At 58.6% G+C, this 24,059-nt stretch overlaps 3 protein-coding genes across 3 annotated transcripts in view; 2 read left to right on the top strand and 1 right to left on the bottom strand.

Annotated features, from left to right (window-relative positions):
• The window catches only part of VOLCADRAFT_89045 (uncharacterized protein), a gene marked incomplete at both ends in the record, with an annotated part of 7,964 nt that extends 2,538 nt beyond the window's left edge, over positions 1–5,426 (top strand). Inside the window, 10 exons of the mRNA XM_002948755.1 lie at positions 391–578; positions 1,628–1,693; positions 2,142–2,193; positions 2,356–2,463; positions 2,754–2,794; positions 3,184–3,361; positions 3,597–3,738; positions 4,240–4,544; positions 4,882–4,957; positions 5,281–5,426. Of these exons, the coding sequence (XP_002948801.1) occupies positions 391–578; positions 1,628–1,693; positions 2,142–2,193; positions 2,356–2,463; positions 2,754–2,794; positions 3,184–3,361; positions 3,597–3,738; positions 4,240–4,544; positions 4,882–4,957; positions 5,281–5,426 (1,302 nt within the window). The remainder of the gene's footprint in view (positions 1–390; positions 579–1,627; positions 1,694–2,141; positions 2,194–2,355; positions 2,464–2,753; positions 2,795–3,183; positions 3,362–3,596; positions 3,739–4,239; positions 4,545–4,881; positions 4,958–5,280) is intronic.
• A 1,845-nt stretch (positions 5,427–7,271) lies between these two features.
• On the bottom strand, positions 7,272–11,095 carry VOLCADRAFT_89044 (uncharacterized protein; the record flags this gene model as incomplete). The annotated part of the gene is made up of 8 exons (XM_002948636.1): positions 7,272–7,400; positions 7,582–7,743; positions 8,105–8,338; positions 8,836–9,042; positions 9,329–9,406; positions 9,787–10,002; positions 10,486–10,659; positions 11,021–11,095. 8 exons carry the CDS (start codon positions 11,093–11,095, stop codon positions 7,272–7,274), a joined length of 1,275 nt encoding a protein of 424 aa, XP_002948682.1.
• Positions 11,096–12,040: 945 nt separating this feature from the next.
• On the top strand, positions 12,041–23,716 carry VOLCADRAFT_58690 (uncharacterized protein; the record flags this gene model as incomplete). The annotated part of the gene is made up of 21 exons (XM_002948754.1): positions 12,041–12,121; positions 12,874–12,921; positions 13,331–13,389; positions 13,759–13,921; positions 14,197–14,349; positions 14,915–14,983; positions 15,204–15,374; positions 15,612–15,921; positions 16,209–16,459; positions 17,035–17,190; positions 17,492–17,797; positions 18,050–18,145; positions 18,484–18,639; positions 18,948–19,102; positions 19,566–19,869; positions 20,318–20,573; positions 20,965–21,152; positions 21,556–21,933; positions 22,176–22,448; positions 22,793–22,941; positions 23,461–23,716. Coding segments are annotated over 21 exons (3,978 nt in total), but the record flags the coding sequence as incomplete, so codon positions are not given.
• Positions 23,717–24,059: the final 343 nt, after the last annotated feature.

Here is a 24,059-nt window from a genome sequence, read left to right as displayed (position 1 = left end):
GGGCAAAGGGCAAGAAGCAGACACTGCTCGGGGGTGTGTGGTGGCTGCTGCTCGTGACGACTCCTTGTGGCACCACGAAGGCCTGATTTGATGTGACGTGTGTGTTTTGGGGAGGGGGAGGGTTGGGGGGGGAAGTGCGGTTCTGAGTTGAACGGTTGAGCAGAGGTTCGCATCCGCCCACCCTACACCACCACCCGCGCCTTTTGTCGTTGATACCGTTGAGTACTTGTACCACCGCTGCTTGAGTCCCTCTTCAACCATGCACCCGCGTACACCCCCATCCCCTACCCAATGGCAGTTGATTCTTTAATTCTTGCATATATCTCCCCTCCGCCCCCGGGCCCCCGTCACCCCCCGCCAAACCCCTCGCCACCCCCCCGGGTGCTACAGCGATTTCCCCGCTGGATGTGGCACAACCGCTCCGTGGAGAAATTCGTTGAATGGCTCCGAAACCACAACCTGAATGTCGTACGACCAGGCGCGGACAGTTCCAAGGACGTGATTGCGGCGGCTCGGCGGTGCGGGTTTTACGGCATGGACGTGTATTCTTTGCACAGCTCTGCCGACGCGGTGCTGGGGTAGGTGGCATGTGCGTGTGGGTTTTGCGGGTGGGGGAAGGAAGGCAAAAGGAGGGGGTTCAGTGGGGAGTCAAGACGCGAGTATGTGTCTCAGGAAGCCATATCCTGCCACACTCTTTTGAAACCCGTACCCCCTTTACCCCCCCCGGGCCCACTGCACGATCAGAACTGGTTTGACAATTTTGATTCCTTTACAAGGGAGGTTGCTACTACCGGTACCACTCTGTACGTGTGTATGTATGTATGTATGTGTGTATGTGTGTTACAGCACCTTCCGGAGTCGCCGCGTTACCAGCCTCCCAAGGTGTAGGTAACCTAAAGGGGGGGGGCTCCCCCCCTGGCAGCAGCTTCAATCGCGTGTGGTTCGTCTTTCCCCCCCTTCCTGGAGTCCTGAGGGGGGCCCCCAAGGGCCAGCAGCCTAGGGATAGTACGGCATGTCTTCGGCGCAGCAACCCCCCCTGGACACAACGCCGGGGACATCAGCGCACACACACCCTGGGCGGGATAGTCGGGACGAGAGAGTACGGACCAGTGCGGGTGCAGGGGACCCGCCGCCGCCATGTCGGCACAGTAGTGAGGTTCGCTCGCAGGGGGCGGTTCCGTCTCCTGGCGGCGGCTTTGAGTCCTTCGGCACTTCTTCGCAACTTGTTTTGGACACATACATACAGACTTCTTACAGGCTTAAGGCCTGACTTCTGCTCCCGGCCGACCCGGGTTCATATCCGCCTGCCGGCTCCTCTGGTGTTTGAGGAGTCTTGAAATGGGAGGTGGCCCCCCATCATATGGACGGTGTAGGACGTGATAAAGTCAACTTGCGAGCTGACCAGGAACTAAGTTGTGGCGCCGTTGATCCGCTAGATTTGGTTGGATGCTGGTGGTGAGTTGCCGAACCCAACAAATACATTCTGAAGTCGGATGGGGTGACGGATTAGGGTGCCCCTCTAGCAGGGGAGAGCAGGGACTGCCCCGGGAAAGGGGGCCGCTGGCGAAGTTAACCACCCTGTAACAACATACATACATACATACACATGGCCCCCCTGCCCCGGCAGATATCTTCGCCAGACTGACCCCCAGGCGGCTCGAGTGGTGGAGGCCAGGTACCGCTGCTTCGACAGGTGCGCGTGTGGGGGGTTATGTGGGTGTGCGCGTGTGCGTGTGCGTGTGTGTGTATATGTATTTGAATGATCTTCGGAGTCGTGATGAGGGATTTGCCAATGGTGTTATATGGATAACTTGACGAAGCAACATGTGTGCGTGTGTTTTGTGAAAAGGGGGAGAGGGAGGTTACCAGCCCAGGTGTCGGGGGAGCGGAGGGAACGGAAGGAAGGAGGGGCGGAGTTCAGGGAACAAGCGAGGGACACAAATTGCCGTACCGTGTCCCCCGTGTGAGTTTCTTCCCCCTTTCCCCCCTTCCCCCCAGCCCCCCACCCATCGCCCACCGCATCAGTGCGTATGGGGCTGCAGCCCTGATGGGATGGGATGGAGGAATGGGAGTCTGATCTAATCCTTAGTACGATCGTGCCGTACCGCCCACCATCTGGCGCTTGTGCATGTACGGCGCAGGTACGGCGCTGACGCACAGAGCTACGGCCTGGCAACATCCATCTTCCATAAGGTGTGTGCCTATATGTTGGAAGGGGGGGTTACGTGTATGTGTGTATGCCATCCTGGGTTTCGCTTTTCGAGTTACCCCGCCCGGCCCCCGTCCGTCTTGGTATGTTGTTCATCGGCAACCCCGGGGGGGCCCCCCTCCGGAACCCACCCAACCCCCGGGCAGGCTAGCTGCGAGGAGTCCGTCAATCGGGCGCTGTACGACATCCGCCGCAGGGTTGAGTCGTACAGGGCGGCCCCTGATGGCCCTGCCTCCCAGGAGGATGCCCTGGCGGTGAGGGAAGGGGGCGGGGGAAGGAATCTGGGAGGCGGCTGGCTGCGGGCGGAGGGGTGTAGTGGCGGTGTGCTGAGGCCAGCTGTGTGTGTGTGTATGTGTGTGAGGGGGGGAGAGGGTGTGTGTGTGTGTGTGTGTGTGAGGGGGAAGAGGGTGTGTGTGTGTGTATTTCCTTGAGTTTGACATAACACACGCTACCCTTCTCCTCTGCGTGTATCTTTGCTCCCCCCCCACACACACTTACACACTTCCAAACCCCTCACCCCCCCCCCAAACCCCTCCCGCCGCAGGTGGAGGCCAATGCCATGGTGGTATCGGGAGCTGAGGCCTAGTGAGCCAAGCGACCCACGGGTTGGCGGGGGGGTTAGCGTGTACGTAGAGGTCCCTAGAGATAACGTCGCTTGCTAGCATTGCCGTACAAGGGCCAGGATAACGTCCGAGAGTACCTGGATGCGCTTCATAACCCTTCGTGTACGACCGGGTTGAAAAGTGGTGACTTAGTTTTTGCGAGTGAGGTTCACACCTTTCCCCACCCCCAACAAAAAAAAGCGATCCCCTCAAAACACGCACACACACACACAGATGGTGTTTTCTTACTCTCGTGTGTATGATCCCAACCCCCCTGGCGCCCTCCTTCCCCCGGGCCCCCCCGCCTCCCGCCTCTCTTGCCCTGGCAGCAGCTTCAATCGTGTGTGGTTCGTCTTTCCCCGCCTCCTGCAGCTACCGGAATATGTTCACCCGGGACGAGATCACCTGGAACCTCCGCGACACGCATTTCTTTAATACGACACAGCTGGTGGAGAAGCACCTCGCCAGGCTGCAGCAGGCGGCGGCGGCGGAGGCGGCAGCGGAGGCGGACGGCGGTACGGCAGCAGCGACGCCGCCGCAGCCAAAGATGGTAAGTCCCGTGCGTTGTTATGGCTTAGGATTGAAATCGAATATTCTTCTAAGTCGTTTATTCTAGTAAGATCGTTACCACGTAATATTCTGGAAGAGTGCTGAAAAGGGTAAATGAAATCAGGTCAAGGCGCGCATTATTGAGAAATTCGAAAATATTAAAAAAAACCGGCAAAACACACATCGACCGAAAAGGCACCCCAATTCACTACTCGTCGTGGTGTACTTCGAAACAGGTTCTGTGGGCGCACAACAGCCACCTGGGAGATGCCCGATATACCGACGCGGGCTGGCGGAGAAGCCAGCTCAATATCGGACAGCTGGTACGGCAGGAGTACGGCGATCAGGCTGTGTCAATCGGCTTCACGACCCACACCGGTGAGCCGTCGCAACCGCAACAACTACCATAACTAAGATTTAACCACTATGCGATTATGCGATTCTTGCAACGGCTTGGAAACTCACCGCAAGCATCAGGGCCCCCTGATTGCCGCTGCCTGCTCGCCGTGAGTGAACCAGCGGCATCTGTTCATCGACGCAGCCGCACAGAGCCCAGGCAAGGAGACGCGGTGGGGAGGGAGATGGGGAGCGAAGGGAAGAAGAGTGATTGCATGTTTGTGTGTGGCTGACCTTCCTTAGCACCACCACCACCACCACCACCACCACCTCCACCACGACCAGCAACAAAACCCGGGTTTTCCCTTCCTTCGTCACGCTACTGCCCCTCCACACACCTCCACCCGTACCATCTCGATAACCATCCATATCTAATTCCCCGACAACGAAAACACGCATGATTTCCTGCGTACACACACACAAACTCGGGGGGTAACTGATTTACCCCTCCCCCGTGTAATGAATGTCCAAACCCGACATCAGGGCGCGTGACAGCCGCAGACGAGTGGGGTGAGGCCGCGAGGCACATGAAGGTCCGGCCCTCCCTTCCCGGCTCCTACGAGCACCTGATGCATGCCGCGGTGTTCGGGAGTAGCAGTAGCGGCGGCGGCGGCGGCGGCGGCGGCCGAGGAGGAGGGGGAGGGGGCGGGGGAGGGGGACGGAAGGAACACCAGTGCCAGGACCAGCATCAGGAGGGAGGAGGGGGAGGAGGAGGCGGCATGGGAGGAGGATTGCCGCCCGTGTTCGCGCTCAACCTCCGCAATGAGGAGCTTGCGGAGCGGCTGCAGGTGCATGGGCGGTAACTTCTTGTGTTGAGGATGGAGAAGTCGGGGGGCGACCGTTGCCGCGACCGTTGGGGTCAAATGACGCACACTCATCCAGAAATCCCAGCACAACTTGTGTCGCACACCATATGAATTCAGCTTGCCTGTCCGCCTTCCTCCCTGTCCGTTTCTCCATATATCTGTCTGTCTGTCTGTGTGTCCAGTTTCAATGCCATCACCTTTTTCCGTTCGTTCAGGTCCCCTTGTAGACCCCAAGGCTCCTTGATTGCAGCTCAAAAAGCTCAGCACACACCCCAAACCCTCTCCGGCACCCCCCCATCTCTCACACACGGCCCCCAAGGGCCCTCTGCTAGAACGCGCCATCGGTGTCATCTACCGCCCGGACACGGAGCTTCAGTCGCACTACTTCGAGGCGGGTGAGTGGGTGGGTGGGCGAGGACGGCTAAGGGACTAAGGGCTGAGAGGAAAAGAAGCGACGGTGATAGAGGTGAGAACTTGGATAGAGAGCTTGAAAACGTCTCAAATTTTGAGGAGACGTGACTGGCTGGCCGCGAGCCCACCAACCCCCCCTTCCCCCTATGTGCCGAATGCTTTCTGCCTTCCTGCGTCCCTGGCCCCGCCAAATCAACGGTCCGCCTCCGAAGCCGTGTACCGGGGGCATCCTTTTCCCTTACCCCCCGCTCTTTCCCCTTCTTAGTTTTTTTCATTTACCGCCTTCTCTCCCCTCTCCCCCCTTCAGTGTTGCCCCGCCAATTCAATATCCTTATTCACGAGGACGCCACGCGGGCTGTGGTCCCCATCGAGCCCGGTGACGAGTGGGCTCTGGATACCGGGCTGGAGGTGACCCACGGGGACATGCCGGAGCTGTGGCCCAGCGGCGTGTGATCAGTCGGCGGCGTCGGGGGAAAGGCGGGGGATGGCGAGAGGGAGGAGCGGGGGAGGCCTCCTGTGGGGATACGTACCGGGGACGGGAGGTCCGAAAGGCGGGGGGGCACTTCTTCTTCGGCGGCGACACGGCGGGGTGCGGCACACAGTGTGACAAAGGGAGGAGATGAAAGGGGTGGGCGAAGGGGGGAAAGGTAGAGACCAGGAGGAGCGTGTAAATATAGAGGAGAGGAAGGAGGAGGTGGCAGTGGAAAAGAAAAGGAGGTGTGAGAGAGATAGGAGGAGGAGGAAGCGGGAGGGTGTTCTCTTAGGTAGAGTGCATGCGTTGACAAGGGGGTGACCTCTATAGCGGCATCAGGAGACAAGGGAACCAGAAGAATAATTCGTACTTGTCGTACGAAGTCGTAGCCTTTCTGAGAACATGGGACACTCGTGGAGTATGCTCCCTGTCGTAACGTCGCCTACTTCTCACCGAGTTTGGAAATTTTTTGATGATCGGTTCACACGCCATTGAGACCTTCATTGTCTGTAGCCCCCCGGGGGCGATTATGCTCTATGCTGTTGTACATGAAATTGTTCAAATGCGGTTGTACACGTTGGCACATGTGGTATGTTAATGTTCTTATTGTTGAGGGTGGTGGTGGTGGTGGTGATGGTGGTTGGGGGGGAGCGGAGGAAGAAGCCTGCCGGAAAGGGAACCCTAAGTTGTCGACGTCCCGTTTCGTTCGCTGTCCTCCTTGTCAGCCCAAGAAGTGTCCCACCAGGTTCCCCCCACACAAACCACTGCATCAACAACGCAGTACAAAGGAGCTGAGAAGGAGCAGCGAGGGCCGTGTTTGGATTGTTACGCCGCGACGTAGCAGTAGCAGCAGCAGCACTGCACAGCAACAGCCACGAGGTACTTCTGACTCACCATATAAAAATCCTTCTCAGCCCATGCATGCGTCAAGTAGCGTCAGTTATTTATTCAATCAGCGCCATGAAGCAGCGCCCCGGGAAAGGCGTATGTGCAAGGTGAAAAACACACGCACATACATACGTACATACGTGGCCGCCGGGACTTCATTCCCCCACGGGCACCATCCACCGCACACCCACACTGTTGCCCCCTCTACCTTGTGCAGAATACCACCTGGTCACCGCATCCTCGTCAAAAGCCACCCCGCGCTTCACTCCCCACCCCCTCCCCCCTCAACCCCCACGTGACGCGATGGTGAGGTGGCAGTGGGTGTAGGTTACGGACGGTGACGAGGGCCGACCCCCTCTCTGTTAGCCCGACACGACCACGGCCTCCCAGGGAACACTTGACACCGGGGCAGGCGGGCAAGGAGGCGGGGGAGCTGTGGCACCACCACCCCACCACCACCACCACCATCACCATCACCACCACATGACGTCTATCCAACCGGCAAAAGGACCAAACAAAGGCCCCCAATAAACACCCACCCAGCCACTCACCCACCCACCCGCATTCGGAGGAGCTCTATAACCCTCGTAAGTCCACGGTCTGCTCCGAGCTAATGCGGCAGACAGAGCACCTCACTGCGACACTGTATAAAACAGTAGTCACCTCCCCCGCAACGGCTGCGGCAACGGAAAGTATCGCTGTACGGCTGATGTGTAACCGGGCGCGTCATCTTCACCACCAAATGTTCCCGCACGGTACCTTGTTTCCACTTCGGGACTTGCTACGCTATCCTCCTTGCGCAGTTAGTTATCGCTACTCGCGCTGGGTAGTGCCGGGCCTTATGGCTGTGATGGTGGTAATGGCGATGGTGGCCGCTAGCTGAGCCTTATGCTGCCGCTGCCCAGGTGACGCGGTGTTGCGTGTGTGTGTGTGCTTCCTCAACTCTGCCGAGGGCCCCCCGGGCCTCCCGCCCCCCTAAGCTCCATCAGGTGCTCCACCAACACTTCACTGGTGTCGTACACTCGGGTCTGAGCCCGCCAGGAGAACGGGATGGCTCCGAGACCGGCCTGTGGGGCAGCGGCGGAGTCCACCATAAGAGGGCGGTTCAGTTAGGGGCCCGAGTGATGGCGGGGGAGATAGGACAAAGGGGTCAACCAGCTGCTGACGGCTAGGAGGGGGCACGGCCAAAACACACACACACACACGCACACCCCTCTGCATTTCCCCCACAGCTCCGCCCCAACCCACCTCCGCCCCGAGCAGCGCGCCCAGAAGTATGCCCCGGCTGCAGTTGTCCCCCCCCAGTAGCAGGTTGGCTCGCACACCCCGGGCGAAGGCCGTGTCATCACCACCTCCACCTCCACCACTCATTAGGGAGTCGCTGCTCCGAGACCGGACCAGGGGGGAGGCCTGTTAGCGGGGGAATCGATGCGTTAAAAAGAACGCGAAGAGGTCGTAGCAGCCGCAACTGCAACAGCAGCAGTAGCAGCAGCAGTAATTATTATTAGTAGTAGTAGTACTTAAAAGAAGGGGGCCCTTGAAACCCAAGGAAAACCAAGTCCTCCTGCCCTCCCCCTACCTCTCCTCCCCCCCCCACACGCACATATTCTCGCTCTCCGTGATTCCACCCACTCACCCACTTGGCGGCTGTGTCCCCCTTTGCAAAGCCATACACCCCTTCACCCCTTTCCTCCTCCTCCTCCTCCTCCTCCTCCTCAGAAAACACACCCCACACCTTACCTCTCCCCCCCCCACACACACTCCCCCACACCTGCAGCGCTCCCAGCAGGGCGCCCTGCAGCGCCCCCGGGTTAGCACACGAGGGACCCCAGCTGCCTGCCTGGCTGCTGGAGCCAGGAGCGTACAGCAGGTCTCGAAGTGCCGTACCGCTGTGGTGGTGTCGTACGACTGCTCTCAGAGCTTCCAGAGCTGAACGGGAGAGGGCCACCCCGCTACCGGGGGCGCCATCAGCCGCCCACTGCGTCGCGTCGGAGATGCTGGAGCCCTTTTTGAGGGGGGTGGGGGAGAATGAAGGGGGGGCCGGAGGGGAGGGGGGAACGGACGGATGAATGGACGGGATGCAGTGGCGGCGGAGGAGGAGAGGACGTGGAGGAGGTGGCAGGACAGAAATGAACCGCCCAGGGTGTTACGCGCCCCGGGAGAAAGACCCCCTCTCGCCCCCTACCGCACCCGAGATATATCACAGAAGCAAAATATGAGTTCTTATTTGCGGGGCTTGCGGGATATGTTTGTATGTGTGTGTATGTGTGTGTGTCTATAATCTGCGCTGCAATACGGTGTTGCTCAGTGTGTGTGTGTATGTGTGTGCTGTGTATCCGGGGTGGTTGTGGGTGCTGCCTGCAGCGTGGGGGCCCAGTACGATTAGAGGGTCGAGGATGGGGGCAGCGGAGCCGACTGCAGAGGGGCCCTATGTCGCCAACACAACACCCCAAGGCCACAGGCACACAAACAAACATTCACGGCCTCACGGCATTCACTCACCAGTACGACACGCTCCAGAACCAGCGCCGCCACCAGGGCGTACATCACCGCCTCGTCGTTGTTCTGCTGCGCGCGCACCGCCGCGTCCACCGCCCCGACCAGCCGCCCGGGCTGACCCGCGTACCGGGCTACCAGGGGGACCACCTTGACGAAGTTGTTAGCCTGGGTGTCCCGTGGGTCACCACACTCGGGCCAGCCGTGACCACCCTAGAGGCCATACGGGGTATTGTGTGTACTTAAGCATTGTAAGTTTCTTTTGTGTCCACTCGCATCGCCCGCACCTGCATATTCCTCTATGTGCGTAATTCGCGTTTTGCAATTCCGGGGTTTTTACCATCCTCGTTCATGTACGGATGTACGGAATGTTCGGTTCTCGGAGGCCCAAGCATGCGCGGCTCCTCGGCACCTCTCCCGCTCCGCTCCACACCTCCTCAAACGCGCCCAAGCAGGGCCCTGCACACGCCCCTGTCCCACCCCTTCCACACCCACCTACCTGCAGCAGGGCCTCCATCATGGCCCGACTGCTCTTATTCAGACGACCCGTGTAATTGGCATAGTACTCGGCAAGGTACTGGAGGGGGGACCATATTGCGTGGAGGGGTACGGAGGGACGGAAGTACGGAAAGGGAAGGGGAGGAGGGAGACAGGGTCGGGATTCGGGGTGGGTGACAACCCTTTCCCACCCCCACCCCCAACCCCGGGGGGCAAACTTGCAACATCAAATGAGGGCCGATGAGGGTCAAGTGGTACCTAGAGGAGAACACGTGGAGGAAAAGGACAGCTAGGATCACCGGGTGGTGGTGGATGGGAGCTTAATTGAGACAACGTAATACGAATTCAACGGGCTGGGTTGGGTTGGTGTTATCGTCCCTCCCCTACGCTTTCCTCCTCCTCCCCCCCCCACACACAAACCACCATCACCAGCAGCACTTGACCCACCTCTTAACCCACCTGAGCGAATCCCGGGCCATCTAAAGTTCCATCTCGATGACTGCCGGGCCCGATGGTCATGTACTGCAACACCGGCAGCAGCTCGTCGCCGTACGGCGACAACGAGCCGCTTTCGTACTGATAATACGGACAGGAGGGCGGTTGGAAGAACGCAGGCTCCTCCGACCGGCCTTGCTCCGAAACCAGCTCACGGATTTTCTCCAAGTCGTAAATCCACTGTTGTCGCGGATGGGAACGTTGCTTCCGTCGGACCGCGTGTAGCGTGTATCATGTATTGTACTGTTGTGCGTCTGTTCGTGTGTTTTTGTGCTTCCTTATGGGTATCCGGGTGTCTGTCTGTAGGTATGTATGTATGTGCGTGTGTTTGTGTGCGTATGTGTTTTGAAGAAAGGAGGATACCTAGGATGGATATTGGCGGTTATGGCGAAAAGGACGCACATTCCTGAGAGGACCGCAATCCAGATGGGCAGGTGGGGTCAAGAAGTAGGGGGGTGTTCCTCCTGATGTTGATGGTTCCGGAGCCAGAAGGCCGCGGGCTTGGTGAGAAGTAGCAGACGATAGCAGACGAGATTCATAAGGCAAGTGGGGTGACTGGGCTGGGCTGGGCCACGCTTCGGGTTTAGGTGCCCGGCTCACACGCATCAGGCTTACAGGCATCAATCCAATCAAACACATGTTATCATGAGTCCAGAGCCTTACGTGAAGGCCCATAGTCGCCGCGTCAGCGACCAGAGCTCCCAGCACGGCGCCGATGGCGCGGCGCCGAACGAGCTCCTCGTCATGTCCGCCGTCGCCGTCATCACCGAAAACGGATTTGCTTCCGGTTATTAGGGGAAGTCTAGGGTCATGGGTGCTGCTTGTGTCCTGCCGCAGCTGCGAGGAGGAGTAGAAGCAGGGGCCCGAGAGGCGGGGGCAATGTGAGGACCGCCGCCTGCTGCGCAAGCTGCAAATCTCTCAATGCCATATGCTTATGCTGTTGTTAGGTGGGATTATGTGGCTTTCTGTCAAAGAGGGCGCGCATTTGATAACGGAACCTGGGCAAATTGCGGACAAGCTCTCTTTAGGGGCAACTAGGACAATAGGATGGGACTTTGCCGCTTACCCTTGCTATAACGTGACCCTCATTGGAAGCCCAAAGAAACAGCAGCAATATTAGCACCGTTGCCAAAAGGCACGGAAATAGATAATCTTTCAGGGCAGTAATATTGCTACACCGCCTAGAATCGGAATTTACCATGAAATCCTGCCGGTACTTCCTTAGCTCAATAACATGATAATCGCGACCAAATCCGCGATTTAGGAGCCTCATGTAAATTATGCATGCTAATCTGTTACTCTGTGCTTTTTACTATTAGCAGGAACCTGGTATTTGTCTGTATTGCGAATGCTTAAACATACTTTCCTTGCATACGGACGTCCAATCCTAACCTTCCCACAATTGCCTTACCTCAACCAAAAACGCCTGCAACGCTCAATTTCTGGAAGCAATTCATCACGCGGGCTGGCAAAAGCACCGTGCATCATTAAGCAGCCGTACAGCGTGTGGGACGAGCTGAAGTTCTCACGCCGTGCGTGGCACAAAACGCCCTGGCATAACTTCTTCGGCCAATTGATAGCGCCTTACAAAGGGCAGCTATTAACTTAATTTTTAGAGTCGACATTTATTACGTGAGGATAGCGCCGCCTAAAACTCGCCAGGCTCTCCGACACTACCGGTTAAAGTCGCTAGGATGCAGCTTCGCGGGCCTTTGACTTCAGCTGCCCTTAAAGGGCATCAGACGTCTTGCACTCGTGTGCTGGCAGTGCCCAGGTGTGCTGCGCCGAAAGTGTCCATGTTTCGGTCACGTGCGTCATTGCCGACTCCGCGCCACTGACAGTCGCTATCGCACATGCAGAGCCGTTTCTCATGTACCCGTTGGGAAGGCAGTCACGGGCATGCTTATTCAGCAAGGTATGGAACCTGGCTTTCCGCCGGTGCAACATGCCGCGCGAATTCGCGCCGGCGAGGAACCCTTTTCGGATCCTGACATTGCCCGGATCCCTCACAGGCGCCCTCGCCGTCTATCGCAATTGCCGAACTGTTGTGGTTCCAAAAGCTGTTCTACAAGAGCCGGTAAGCCAGGTGATTGGTCAATCCAAATCGACACGCCAGCACGGCTTGCCAACCACAGCCATAGACTTCATCCTTGCCTGACCTTGAGCGTTTCTCGAAACCACGCAGGCCGTGGGCTCGGGAGTTGCGAAACATCTGACGGCCGCTAGGGCCGGGCAGGTAGTGCAGCTGTATCGCTACCCTGGCCTGAGCGATTCCACCATCAACACATTGCTTCGCAAGGTCTGTGGATCAAACCCTGGTTGCTGCGATTTGAATATATGCTCACGGCCGGGGGGGGCATCGGCCGGGGACACCTGTGGAGGGGAAGAGGGTGGTTGACGGGAAGGATGAGATGTGGAGCGGGGCCGCTGTCGACCCTGTACCGGCTGTCAAATGGTAGCGGTGGAGGGGAGAGGCTTCATCGAGCTGGGGGGTTGGGATTCGTGTCGATGCGTGTAGGCCTGCAACGTGCAGGCCTACTACCTACATACCTATGCAGCGTGTGCCTTTTGCAGTTGCAGCAGGGGTGCATGGCGAGCATGCATGCATGTGCAGCCCATGGCAGGCTTACTAAGCTGCCATCCTTACTGTCCAAACCGTTAGCGAGGGGTCCAGCCTGTCTGTCTGTCTGTCTGTCCATCAAGAAGTCCCACAGCCATACAACCTGACCACGAGCAACAGGCCGCGTGTTGATGAGCTGGGTGGGGTAGCACAGCTCCCCGTCGCCAGGTCCATCCCGGGAAGACAGGGACAGGCGGGTCGGGGGTGTGGGGGGCAGTATGGTCCGGCTAGAGGTAGTGACATGAAATTGTTGCTGCCGCCGTACGGTCCGACGCGTGCATGCATGTGCATGGCGGCCCATCCCCCCAAACACACACACACACACTCAGACACGTCTTTCCCGCCAACACAGACACCGGCCAGCTAAGTTCCCTGCCCCCATCACCCCCCCGCCTGGCCCTTTCATCCCTTCCGTTGAGTGAGTGCTACAGACCCACGAGAAGGTGACCACCGCCATCACCCGTATAGACGGCGAGCAAGTAGGTGCTGGGTGGGGGTGTGTGTGGTGAGGGAGGTGGTGGTGGTTCCGCCGGGGGATGGGGGCTCGGGGTGCGGGGCCGGGGCTATGTGACAGGGACAGGATCTAGATGAAACACCCATGCGTGACAGGCAGAGATACAGATGCACAACAGGCCTCCCGGGGAACAATGCGTTTCTGGGCTGGAGTCGGCACCGGGGAGTTGGGCCGTGGGGCGGCCTCCTCTGGATCTCTTTCTCGCTCTTCCTCCCCCCTTTTTCTGTCTTGCTTTCTCTGGCTGACTCTCCTTTTCTCTTCTGCCCCACATCCACCTTACTTGTCACTTACTGCTGTTTTATGGTTGACCCCTCCACACGCACCATATCGCCCTCCATGGTCCTCTGTGTTCGCCCCTCCCTGGACCCGCTCAGTGCTACAACATCGCGCTGACGAAGCCCCTCAGCTCGACGGAGTCGGAGACTCTGGCGTGGTGGGTGTGGTGGGTGGGTGGGTCTGGGTGGGTGTGGTGAGTGGGAGGCCTCCCACCCACCGCACCCTAGGGTGCGGGTCCGGTGTGATGGGTGGGTGAGTCTGGGTGAGGTGTCAGTGGGTCATTGTCATCAGATCACCTGCAACCCCTCCGGCTCCGGAACTACTCTGGGCAGTTACGCAACATATCGCTTTAAGGACTCGTACGGCAGTTGGTGGCACTTTGGACGGACGTCGTCACCCCCAGCAGGCCGGCAGGCAGCTGCCCCGTCGCTTCTTCCACCACTCCACCAAATCGCCCCCAACCCCCACCCCACCCCGCCCCACCTGGCCTCTCGGGAACCCCCTACCCAACCCGGCCCCCCCTCAGGCTGCTCCGGGAGACCTTCGAGCCCGAGTTGCTGACCCCCAGCAGCCAGCTGCCCGCGGACTCAGCCACGGTGACGGTTGTGGAGGTGGGGCCGCGTGCCGCCTTCGCCACCGCCTTCTCCACCAACGCCGTGTCCATCTGCTCCTCCGTGGGTCTCAACCAGGTAGGTGCGGCTGAGCATTGCGGGGGGACCACTGACGAACCATAGACGAATGGAGCAGGGACCATAGACAGCGTAGAGGGGATCTATTTGGTTCCGTACTTCTTCCCCAGGACAACAAAACCCGATACACTCTCTAACCCGCTGACAGACACGTCATTTCGCCCTCCGAACACACACATACAGACATACATATAGACACACATACATATATACATACATATATACACGTGCGCCTCAAGTGCACTCTTACCCCCCTTCCCCCCTTGCACTCGCAGGTGAACCGCCTGGAGCGCAGTCGCCGTTTCGTACTGCACTCTACACGGGCGCTGACGGAGGGGGAGAAGACGGCCTTCTCCGCGCTGGTGCACGACCGCATGACGGAGGAGGTGTACCGCCACCCCGTCAGGTCGTTCACGGAGGGATTGCAGGTGTGTGTGCGTGTACGTCTGTATGTTTGTATGGGAGAAGGGACCTTTGGGAAGCAATATGTACCTATTGGCCAGTGCGCGCGTTGGTGTTCGTGTGTCTATATGTCGGTGGTGGTCATGAGGGGCGGGGAGGGAGAGGTCGTTTCCTTGACCAGTTAAACCGCCGAAAAAACGAGGAGAAAGCAAGAGATGAAGGGGGGTGGGAGAGGAGAGGGGAGGCTAGCTGACATGTAGGGGTCCGGGGAATGCAGCCGAGGTGGAATCATGAAACCAACGCACGTTTGGTGTCCCGAGGTGGGAGGATGTGTGTATCTTTGGTCATGGTGGTGGTGGAGGTGGTGGTGGAGGTGGTGGTGGTGGTGGTGGTGGTGGTGGTGGTGGTGGTGTTGAAGCCCGATACCGGTGTTTGCATCTTCCCTCCTAACCCACCGCATCTTCAATCCTAACTCTCTTCGGCCCCGATGCCCCCCCAACCCAACCCACTCTTGCCCTGGCAGCAGCTTCACTCGTGTGTGGTTCGTCTTTCTCCCCCCCCCAAAACCCCTCCTCGACCCCCCCCCCTCAGGCGCCAGCTCCCACCTTCACCATTTCGGTGATGGCTGAGGGCCGTGCAGCCCTGGAGAAGATCAACAAGGTGGGGGGGAATGGGGGGGGACGGGTCGTCGTGAAAACGGGGTTTTCTTCAACGGGGCATTATTGGGGCCGGCAAGTGTCTCTTCTTCGTTTTCTTCGAAGGGAGCCCCAAAATCGGTGCGTACAATGTGTAATGAATGCGCTGCTGCTACTGCTGCAAGTGCTGCTGCTGCTGTTGATACTGATGTTGATAAGTCTAATGCTCTTCCTGCCGTCCTCAGGAGATGGGTCTCGCCTTTGATGAGTGGGACCTGGACTACTACACGGCACTGTTCCGTGACGACATGAAGCGGGACCCCACCAATGTGGAGCTGTTCGACATAGCCCAGTCCAACAGCGAGCACTCCCGCCACTGGTTCTTCCGAGGGAATATCGTCATTGACGGGCAGCCGGTACGGTGCGGCTACCCGGTACACGTCAGAACACATGCGCTGTGTATGTATGTATGTATGTATGTATGTATGTATGTAGAGCCTGTCTGCCTGCCGGTTCGCATATCCTCATTTCTCTGGAACATACCCGTCCATACAAATAAATATAACAACAACAATAATAATAATAATAAATTATAACATTAATAATATTATTATTATTTCCTTTCATCGTATCTGCCATTCACGTCAACGCAGATGGACGACACTCTGTTTAACATCGTCAAGACGCCCTGGAAGAAGAACCCCAACAACTCCGTCGTGGCCTTCAAGGACAACTCCTCCGCCATCCGCGGCTTCCAAGTGCAGCCCCTGCTGCCCGTGCAGCCCGGAGCGCCCTCACCGCTGGCCCCCCAGGCCCGCGACTGGGACCTGCTGCTGACCGCCGAGACCCACAACTTCCCGTGCGCGGTGGCGCCATTCCCTGGAGCAGAGACCGGAGCCGGGGGCCGCATGCGCGACACACACGCCACCGGTACCGGGTCCATCATGGGCGCCGGCACGGCAGGTAGGTGCCCCGCAACCGTGGGGGGGGGCTCCTTTGTCGGTGTGTGGGTCGTGGTGGTGGTGATGGTGGGCGGATGCTCGGTTGGGCTCTTTGCCGTGCTGTGTTTTGCGTCCTCTAGCTGGCACGTGCTTTGTTGAGGGACGCGTGCAAGAAACCAAGACCTCGAGAACCCCGCATGTGTAGAACTTGGGGAGTTCGCATTGCACTGCATGCTCTTTCACGTAATTTCTCCCGCGACATTAGCAACATCAGCAAGAGTAATGACAACGGCGATGCAAACGACGCAGGGTATTGTGTCGGCAACCTTCGGCTTGATGGCTACGTTCAGCCACACGAGGACCCCTCCTTCGTCTACCCAGACAACCTGGCGCCGCCGCAACAGATCCTGATTGACGCCTCCAACGGCGCCTCGGACTACGGCAACAAGTTCGGAGAGCCGCTCGTCGCCGGCTATTGCCGTACGTACGGCCAGCGGCTGCCCAACGGAGAGCGCCGCGAGTGGCTTAAGCCCATCATGTTCTCGGGGGGTGTGGGGCAGGTGAGGGGGAGGGTGGGGGGAGATAGTAGGGGTGTATGTGTGTGTAAAAATATGGTGATGGGGAATGGCGTCCACTGCGGAAATGGGTCGATGTAATGCTCTCGGGGGGGAAGGAGGAGGAGGACGGTACCCAAAATGATGACGCATTAAAAATCATTTAGGAGGTGTAGAAATGGCTGTACGTCTTCGGTGTGTAAATATACATGTACCCACACAGGCACATTAAAGACGTCCAGCGATGTATAAAGTTTTTAACATAAATGGTGTGTGCGGGTCTCCTTGGGAAGGACAGGTGCCGTGGGCGTGGCGCGGACCTACTCTCGTCCAACGGCAGGTTCCCGCTACCCACCTACTTGTCGAGGGGTGGGGTGAGGGGGGGAGGAGGGGGAGGCCGATGTGGCATAGTGTAAAACTACTTTTTTTTCATTTTTCAGTGACTCTTGCAACCTGACGGTCTTATATTATCCGAGTAAATAAAAAGTTAATAATAACTTTTTATTTTTATGTAATAATATAGAAGTGTATCAACATTTTATCTAAATAAATAAGTACTTGTGCTGTTGGCTCATCTGCAGATCGATCATCGCCATTTGGAGAAGCAGCCCCCGGAGGTGGGCATGCTGGTGGTCAAGATTGGGGGCCCCGCATATCGCATCGGCATGGGTGGCGGCGCCGCGTCCTCCGTACCCTCGGGGTCCAACAAGGCGGATCTGGACTTCAACGCTGTGCAGGTAAGGGACGGGATGCCGTACAGTGCCGTTTACGGTGAAGTGCTATGGCCCACAGTAAGCTGATGAGGGACTAGTTGGGTGGTGAGGTAGGGGGCCCCCGACGGCACCGACCACTGTGTGCGGAAAAAAAACATATAAAAAAGGTAATTCTTTTCTCTTGTTTTGTATGTTGTTCACCGTTCATTGTTGTTCACATGTTTCTATGCAACTTGCATCAATATACGTTTACGCGAATGATTAATATCCATTCAATCATGCCTTTCAAGTGTATTTGGCTCTCCCTGCATTTCTCTACTCGCAGCGCGGCGATGCGGAGTACAGCCAGAAACTCTGGCGTGTGGTGCGGTCGTGTGTGGAGCTGGGCGACCGCAATCCCATCGTGCAGATCCACGACCAGGGCGCGGGGGGCAACTGCAACGTGGTCAAGGAGATCATCTACCCGCTTGGTGCCGAGATCGACGTGCGAGCCGTCAAGGTTGGCGACGAGACGCTGTCGGTGCTGGAGATTTGGGGTGCGGAGTACCAGGAAAACGACTGCCTGCTCATTACGCCGGATAAGAGGGACTTGATGCAGTCCATCTGCGACCGAGAGCGCTGCTTTATGCAGGTAGGGGGGGTGGAGTGGTAGGGGGGGTGGAGTGGGACATGGGCAACGGTGTTTGGGTTGGTGAGTGGTTCGGTGGGTTATTGCTTCCGTTTCCGTTTCCCTCCTCCCCACCATTGGCTTCTAAATTCTTATTCTTGTCCTCCGTTTGCCGCCCGGAGTACTTGGCTGTATATCTACCCCTCTTTCCGACCCCGCCGCAGTGCACTTACAGACCCCCGCTCCCCCTCGTCACGTGGGGGAACCCCCTCGCAGGTGATTGGTACCATCGACGGCAGTGGTCGGGTGAAGCTGGTGGACCGCAACGCCCCCCCGGACACCCCCCCGGCAGTGGACCTGGACCTAGAGAAGGTGATGATGGCGCTAGGGGGGAGTGGGGCGTGGGAGCGCGGTTATGGGAGTTTTGGACAGTTCCGGACGGGGGCCGTGTGGCGGGGAAAGGGGGGGATGGAACTTGCAGGGAAGCGAGCGAAGAATGCTGTGGGTAGGTGAAAGGAGCGCGGGTAGCAAACCGAAGATGCTCTTTTAAAACACCTAGACCTTTCCCTCTTTTCCTACCCCTCTGCAGCCGTCCTGCAGCCTCTCCCTCTCCCCATTTTTTTCTTCTCGTGTATGCGTGCATGATGCATGTATTATGTCGTGCGTAACGTTTCCCCCTCCCCCCTGGCTCGTTACTGATTCTGGTCCAGGTGTTGGGCAAGATGCCTGACAAGACCTTCAACTTCACTCGCACGCCCAACACGCTGCAGCCGCTGTCCCTGCCCGCCGGGGAGAGCGCCATGGCGGCGCTTCACCGGGTGCTGAGACTGCCCTCCGTCTGCTCCAAGCGCTTCCTGACCAACAAGGTACGTGCGTGTGTGCTCCACACACACTACACAACGCATCAAGAAACTTTTCCGATAAAACACAAGGCAACGCAATGCGGGGCGTCCAGTCCCCGCCCTAACGGGATTCTTTTTCAGTGCCCCTTGGGTCTTTTAACACACCCGCCTACGCGTCTTGTAAATAATATGCGTGTAACCCCACTACCACCTCTGCCTCCGCTACCGCCGTACACGTGCAACCCGCCTCCTCTCGTTTTACATTTGACGCGTATGTGTGTTTACGTGTATGTATATGTGTATGTATGCATGTATGTATGCCCCCTCCGCAGGTTGACCGTCACGTGACGGGTCTTGTGGCGCAGCAGCAGTGTGTTGGCCCCCTGCACATCCCCCTGTCTGACGTGGCGGTGTTCGCCCAGTCGCACCAGAACCACACGGGCCTGGCCACGTCCATTGGCGAGCAGCCCATCAAGGGGCTCATCAGGTGCGGGTGCGGCCTGGGTGTTGGAAAACGCACTGGATGGATTGGTGAGGGAGGGGAATGCTGTTGCTGATGGTGGTGGTGGTGCTGCTGCTGCTGCTGAGGATATGCTGATGATGACGACAGGGAGGTTATTGAATGGGGTGATGGGCTGTTGACCCTCGTGACGCTCCTCCGTGCGTGGTCTCAGCATCGACTGGCCCTTTGGACTCGGCTGCTGTTGTACTTGCCCTTTCCTTTTTGCAATTTGCACCATACTTGCATAGAGTGTGTAGCTATTCGCCCTTCCACTGCCGTTTTCTTCCTCGTACATCTCCCCCCTCAACCTGCCCAGTACTGAACCCCCCGGACCGTCCGTCTAAATCCCGCGTATCTGCTTCTTTACTCCTCTGTGGTTCGTCTTAACCCCCCGTCACCCTCCGCACCTCCTTATTCCACTCCCCTCTGCCGCCCCTCCTCCCCTCAGCCCCCCCGCCATGGCTCGTCTAGCCCTGGGTGAGGCACTGACCAACCTGGTGTGGGCCCGGGCCACGGCTCTGGCGGACATCCGCGCATCCGTCAACTGGATGTACGCCGCCAAGATGAAGAGCGAGGGCGCAGCTATGTGGGACGCCGCCATCTCCCTGCGCGATGCGATGGTGGACCTGGGGGTCGCGTGTGACGGCGGCAAGGACTCCCTATCCATGGCTGCCGCTGCTGGGGGCGAGACGGTGATGGCGCCGGGCAACTTGGTGGTATCGGCGTACGTGGGATGCCCGGATATTACCCAGGTACGTGGCGTGGCGGGTGCTGGTGGTCGGAGGGGTGTGTGCGGGTGCGTGTGTGTGGAGGAGTGGGGGCCGGGTGGGTCAGCAGGTTTAATGGTGATAAAGGGAAGAAGAGAGAAACGAGGTTGGATTTGTTTTCTTTGGGAGCATGATTGGGGGGGATGCTGGGCAGAAGGGAGATGGGGAAGAGATTTGTGTGTGTGTGGGGGGGGGGGGAACTACTTTGATTTGGTTTTCTTCTTTGGAATGTCGGAAAACCAAACCACAAGCTCAGAAGTGCGACGCGTGTGTGAAAGCGTGCAGGTGGGAACGTGATGTGTTTGTGAAAACGTGTATGTGTATGTGTACACACATCCCACATGTGTCTCCACCGGCTCACACGCCCTGCACACACGGATCCTTGTGGCAGAAGGACCCCAGCTAGGATATCCCCCTGAATCCCCCTCGACAGGTGGTGACTCCCGATCTGAAGCTGGGTGACCGCGGCGTGTTGGTTCACGTGGACCTGGCGGCTGGCCGGCGGCGGCTGGGTGGCTCCGCCCTGGCTCAGGCGTACGGCCAGCTTGGTGACGACTGCCCTGATGTGACCAGCGCGACACTTCGTGGTATGTGGGAGGCGACCCAGGCGCTGGTGGCCGGCGGGCAGTTGGCGGCCGGACACGATATCTCGGATGGCGGCCTGGTGACGACGTTGCTGGAGATGGCATGTAGGTGTGCGGGTGTGGCCCCGACCCGCTCTGTCGCACCCTTCTTCCCATTTAGATATTTGGGCTGGTTGAGGGGGGCCATGTTTGGGGGCATGCGGACTGCTGTCTGGGGGGTCATATCGGCACAGTGAAGTGTTGTGTGTATGATGATGATGATGACGGGATATAAAGGTGATGGGTCCTTTCCGGGTTACGTGTGGGGAAGTTCTTTCCAGCTGTATGGAGGTTTGGAGGGCGTGGTTTTCATTCCGCGCCATCCTCTCGCCCTGTTATCGCTTCTTCTTCACTCCTGCTCACACAAAGACCGCCGAACTGACCCCCTTGTCTACGCGCCCTTCGCCCTTACAACCCTACGCGGCCCCTTTCCCACACTTCCGGACATCATCCTCAGTTGCGGGCAACTGCGGCATCTCTGTGGAGTTGCCGCTACCTGCCCACCCCGCGGATGCCGGCCACGGCGCCATGGGCAGTCTGTTCGCCGAGGAGCTGGGTCTCGTGGTGGAGGTGGAGGCGGGCACGGAGGCCGCCGTCATTGAGACATACAAGCTGCACGGCATCCACGCCGCCGTGATCGGCAAGGTGCGTGTGGGCATGTGTTGCGTGTGTGTACGTGTGTATGTGTGTCTTTTCTGGGTGGCGGCGGATAGGGACGGAGGGGGGGGGGACTGGAACCTGCTGAAGCCCCGTGATTAGCGATAGTGGTGGCTGTGGTAGCGGGACGGTGGAATGGGGCGGTGAGGGGATGGTGGCTTTAGGGAGGGAAGCCAGCAGCCCTGAAAGACGTGGAGGTGGAGGTGGAGGTGGAGGGGCTGCTCGCTATTGCTACCCACTTCACCCTCCTCTCTGCATCCCCCCCCCAACAATTGCATCCATCCATCCATCCACGCATGTTTACGTCTACACGCCTCCACCTGTTTCCCCTCGCGCACTTCCCCACCTCTGCACTCCACCACCGGTGTGTGTGTGTGTTTTCCTTCCCCAGGTGTCCTCGGGCCGTGACGTGGAGGTCAAGGTCGCGGGCTCCTCCGCCATCTCCGGCGACGTCGGCGCCCTGCGTGACGTGTGGGAGGAAACCTCGTTCGTGCTGGAGCGGCTCCAGGCTGCGGAGGACTGCGTCGCCCAGGAGCAGGCTGGGCTGAAGGACGCGCGGGCGCCCAGATGGGTTTTGCCCTTCACCCCCGCCTTCACGCCCGCTGACAAGCTGACCGCCGCGGATAAGGTCCGCGTGGCCATTCTCCGCGAGGAGGGTTCCAACGGTGATCGGGAGATGGCGGCGGCGGCGTTTGCTGCGGGCATGGAGCCGTGGGACATCACGATGAGTGATTTGATCAACGGGCGGGCCTCCCTGGACACGTTCCAGGTACGGCTCGGAAAAAATAGGAATACGATATGCACACGTGTGCACGATGCGCTGCATACACGACACGTGGGTATGAGCATTGTGTGTCGATGAAATAGAGGTTGGAGGTGGAGATATACTAAAATGGTGAGAGAAGGAAAAAAGAGGAAAGGAGCGAGATTTATTTAATGAGAATGGAAAAAAGGAGGGAGGGAATTGAGAAAAGGGACCAACATGTCTGATGTGTGTTGACAACTCCGCAGGGTATCATTTTCGTGGGTGGCTTCAGCTATGCGGACGTGCTGGACAGCGCCAAGGGCTGGGCGGGCACCATCCGCTTCAACGACCGCCTACTGCAGCAGTTCCGTACCTTTTACAACCGACATGACACCTGGTCGTTGGGAATCTGTAACGGTTGCCAACTGATGGCTCTGTTGGGCTGGGTGCCGGCGCCGGGAACGCAGCAGATTGCGGATGTACGACAGCCTCGGTTCGTACACAACAGCAGTGGCCGATTCGAAAGCCGATGGGTGCAGGTAGGTGGGCGGGAGGGGGGGCGGGAAAGGGCGGGTCTCGTGTGTGCGCGCCCCCGCCCGTGTCCTCTGCGTGTTCGTGTTGCGTGCATGCATCGCTTTTCGTCCATGGATCCCTATTGCCGAGTGAATCAACTCCTCCTAACCCCCCGGACCCTTCCTCCGCTGCTATATATCGCGCCACAAGTGGTCGCAAACCCGCTACCGTATTCACCGCCCCGTCTTTCACCCACGTCACCGCCCTCGCACCTCGCGTTCCGCAGCTTTACCTTTCACCTCCCGTCCCCACCCATACATACAAAGTCCCATTCCCACTCCCACTCCCACCCCAAACCGCACCCGCACAGGTTCGCATCCGGGAGAGTCCCTCGGTGCTGCTCAAGGGCATGGAGGGCAGCGTGGTGGGGGTGTGGTGTGCTCACGGTGAGGGCAAGTGCCTCTTCCCGGACGACCAAGTCAAGCAGGAGGTGCTGAGCAAGGGCCTGGCGCCCATCCAGTGAGTCATGATCACTGGATAAAGGAGATATTTTTTGGTTCTGGTTCCGGAGCTGGGCCTAACTTATGATTTCTTGGTTCTGGAGCTGCCATAGTTTTGTTTTGTCGAGGCGTTTGCGGCCGGGGTTGGCGGGGGAGGATGGGTTGCTGAACCGCCATTGGATCACCGTTCACTTCGTCCTCAGCGCGTGCCGGTTTCGTCGCATCAACATCCCAAGGTCGCACACTTACCGTCCCTACGCTTCCGACCTTGCACCCACAGCCCCCTCGCCCCCGCTCGCTTGCTCGCCCACCTACAAAGGGGGGGCCCCACTGGGGGGCGATGTCGGCATTTGTCTTGTACTCGTCGCAAACAACTCCTCTCATCCCGCTGGTGCTTGAGATATCTGCAGCAGTTGGCCCTTCTTGCGTCTTGCATCATAGAATTTCCCTTCCACACCACGCCACACCACACCACACCACGTTGCGCCAGACACGCGCGTTCCAACCACTACCCACACCACCTACCTCTTCCACGCAGGTATGTTGACGCCGACGCTCAGCCCACTGAGGTCTACCCCGCCAACCCCAACGGCTCCCCGCTGGGTATCGCCGGCCTCTGCTCCGAAGACGGTCGTCACCTTGCGATGATGCCCCACCCCGAGCGGTGCTTCCTAACCTGGCAGCTGCCGTACGTCCCGCAGAGTCTGGGACTGGACCCCAAGGGCCCCGCCCCCTGGATCCAACTCTTCCAGAACGCCCGAGAGTGGGCTGAGTCGCATCGGGCCGCGAAGTGAAGACATGTATAGCCTTAGCGCTTTCCTTTCCAGAGTCCACTCGCGTTCTGCCCGCGGCTATCCTACCCGTTCGCATTGTGTGGGTGATATACCCTACTGGGCAATTATGGTTATAGCGGCGATGAGGAGGAGGAGGGGGAGGACGAGGGGACTGGAAAGGGGGTGGGGTAGGGAGGGTGGATGGGTTAAGGGCGGATGGCCACACTTCATGACTTGCTCTTGTAGATGTTGATGGTCGTGCGCCGCCAACCATCGGATGACCGGTGGTGGACCGTCTTCTGGGGGGATATGCGCTACACAGGAGCCCTGTTGCTTTGGGAGGTCGTGGGGTGAGGGCTGCCCG

Source organism: Volvox carteri (assembly GCF_000143455.1).
Source record: "Volvox carteri f. nagariensis unplaced genomic scaffold VOLCAscaffold_11, whole genome shotgun sequence".
In the NCBI taxonomy this organism is placed as follows: domain Eukaryota; kingdom Viridiplantae; phylum Chlorophyta; class Chlorophyceae; order Chlamydomonadales; family Volvocaceae; genus Volvox; species Volvox carteri.
The sequence above is the reverse complement of the archived record's forward strand: the minus strand, read 5'-3'. Positions and strand labels throughout refer to the sequence as shown.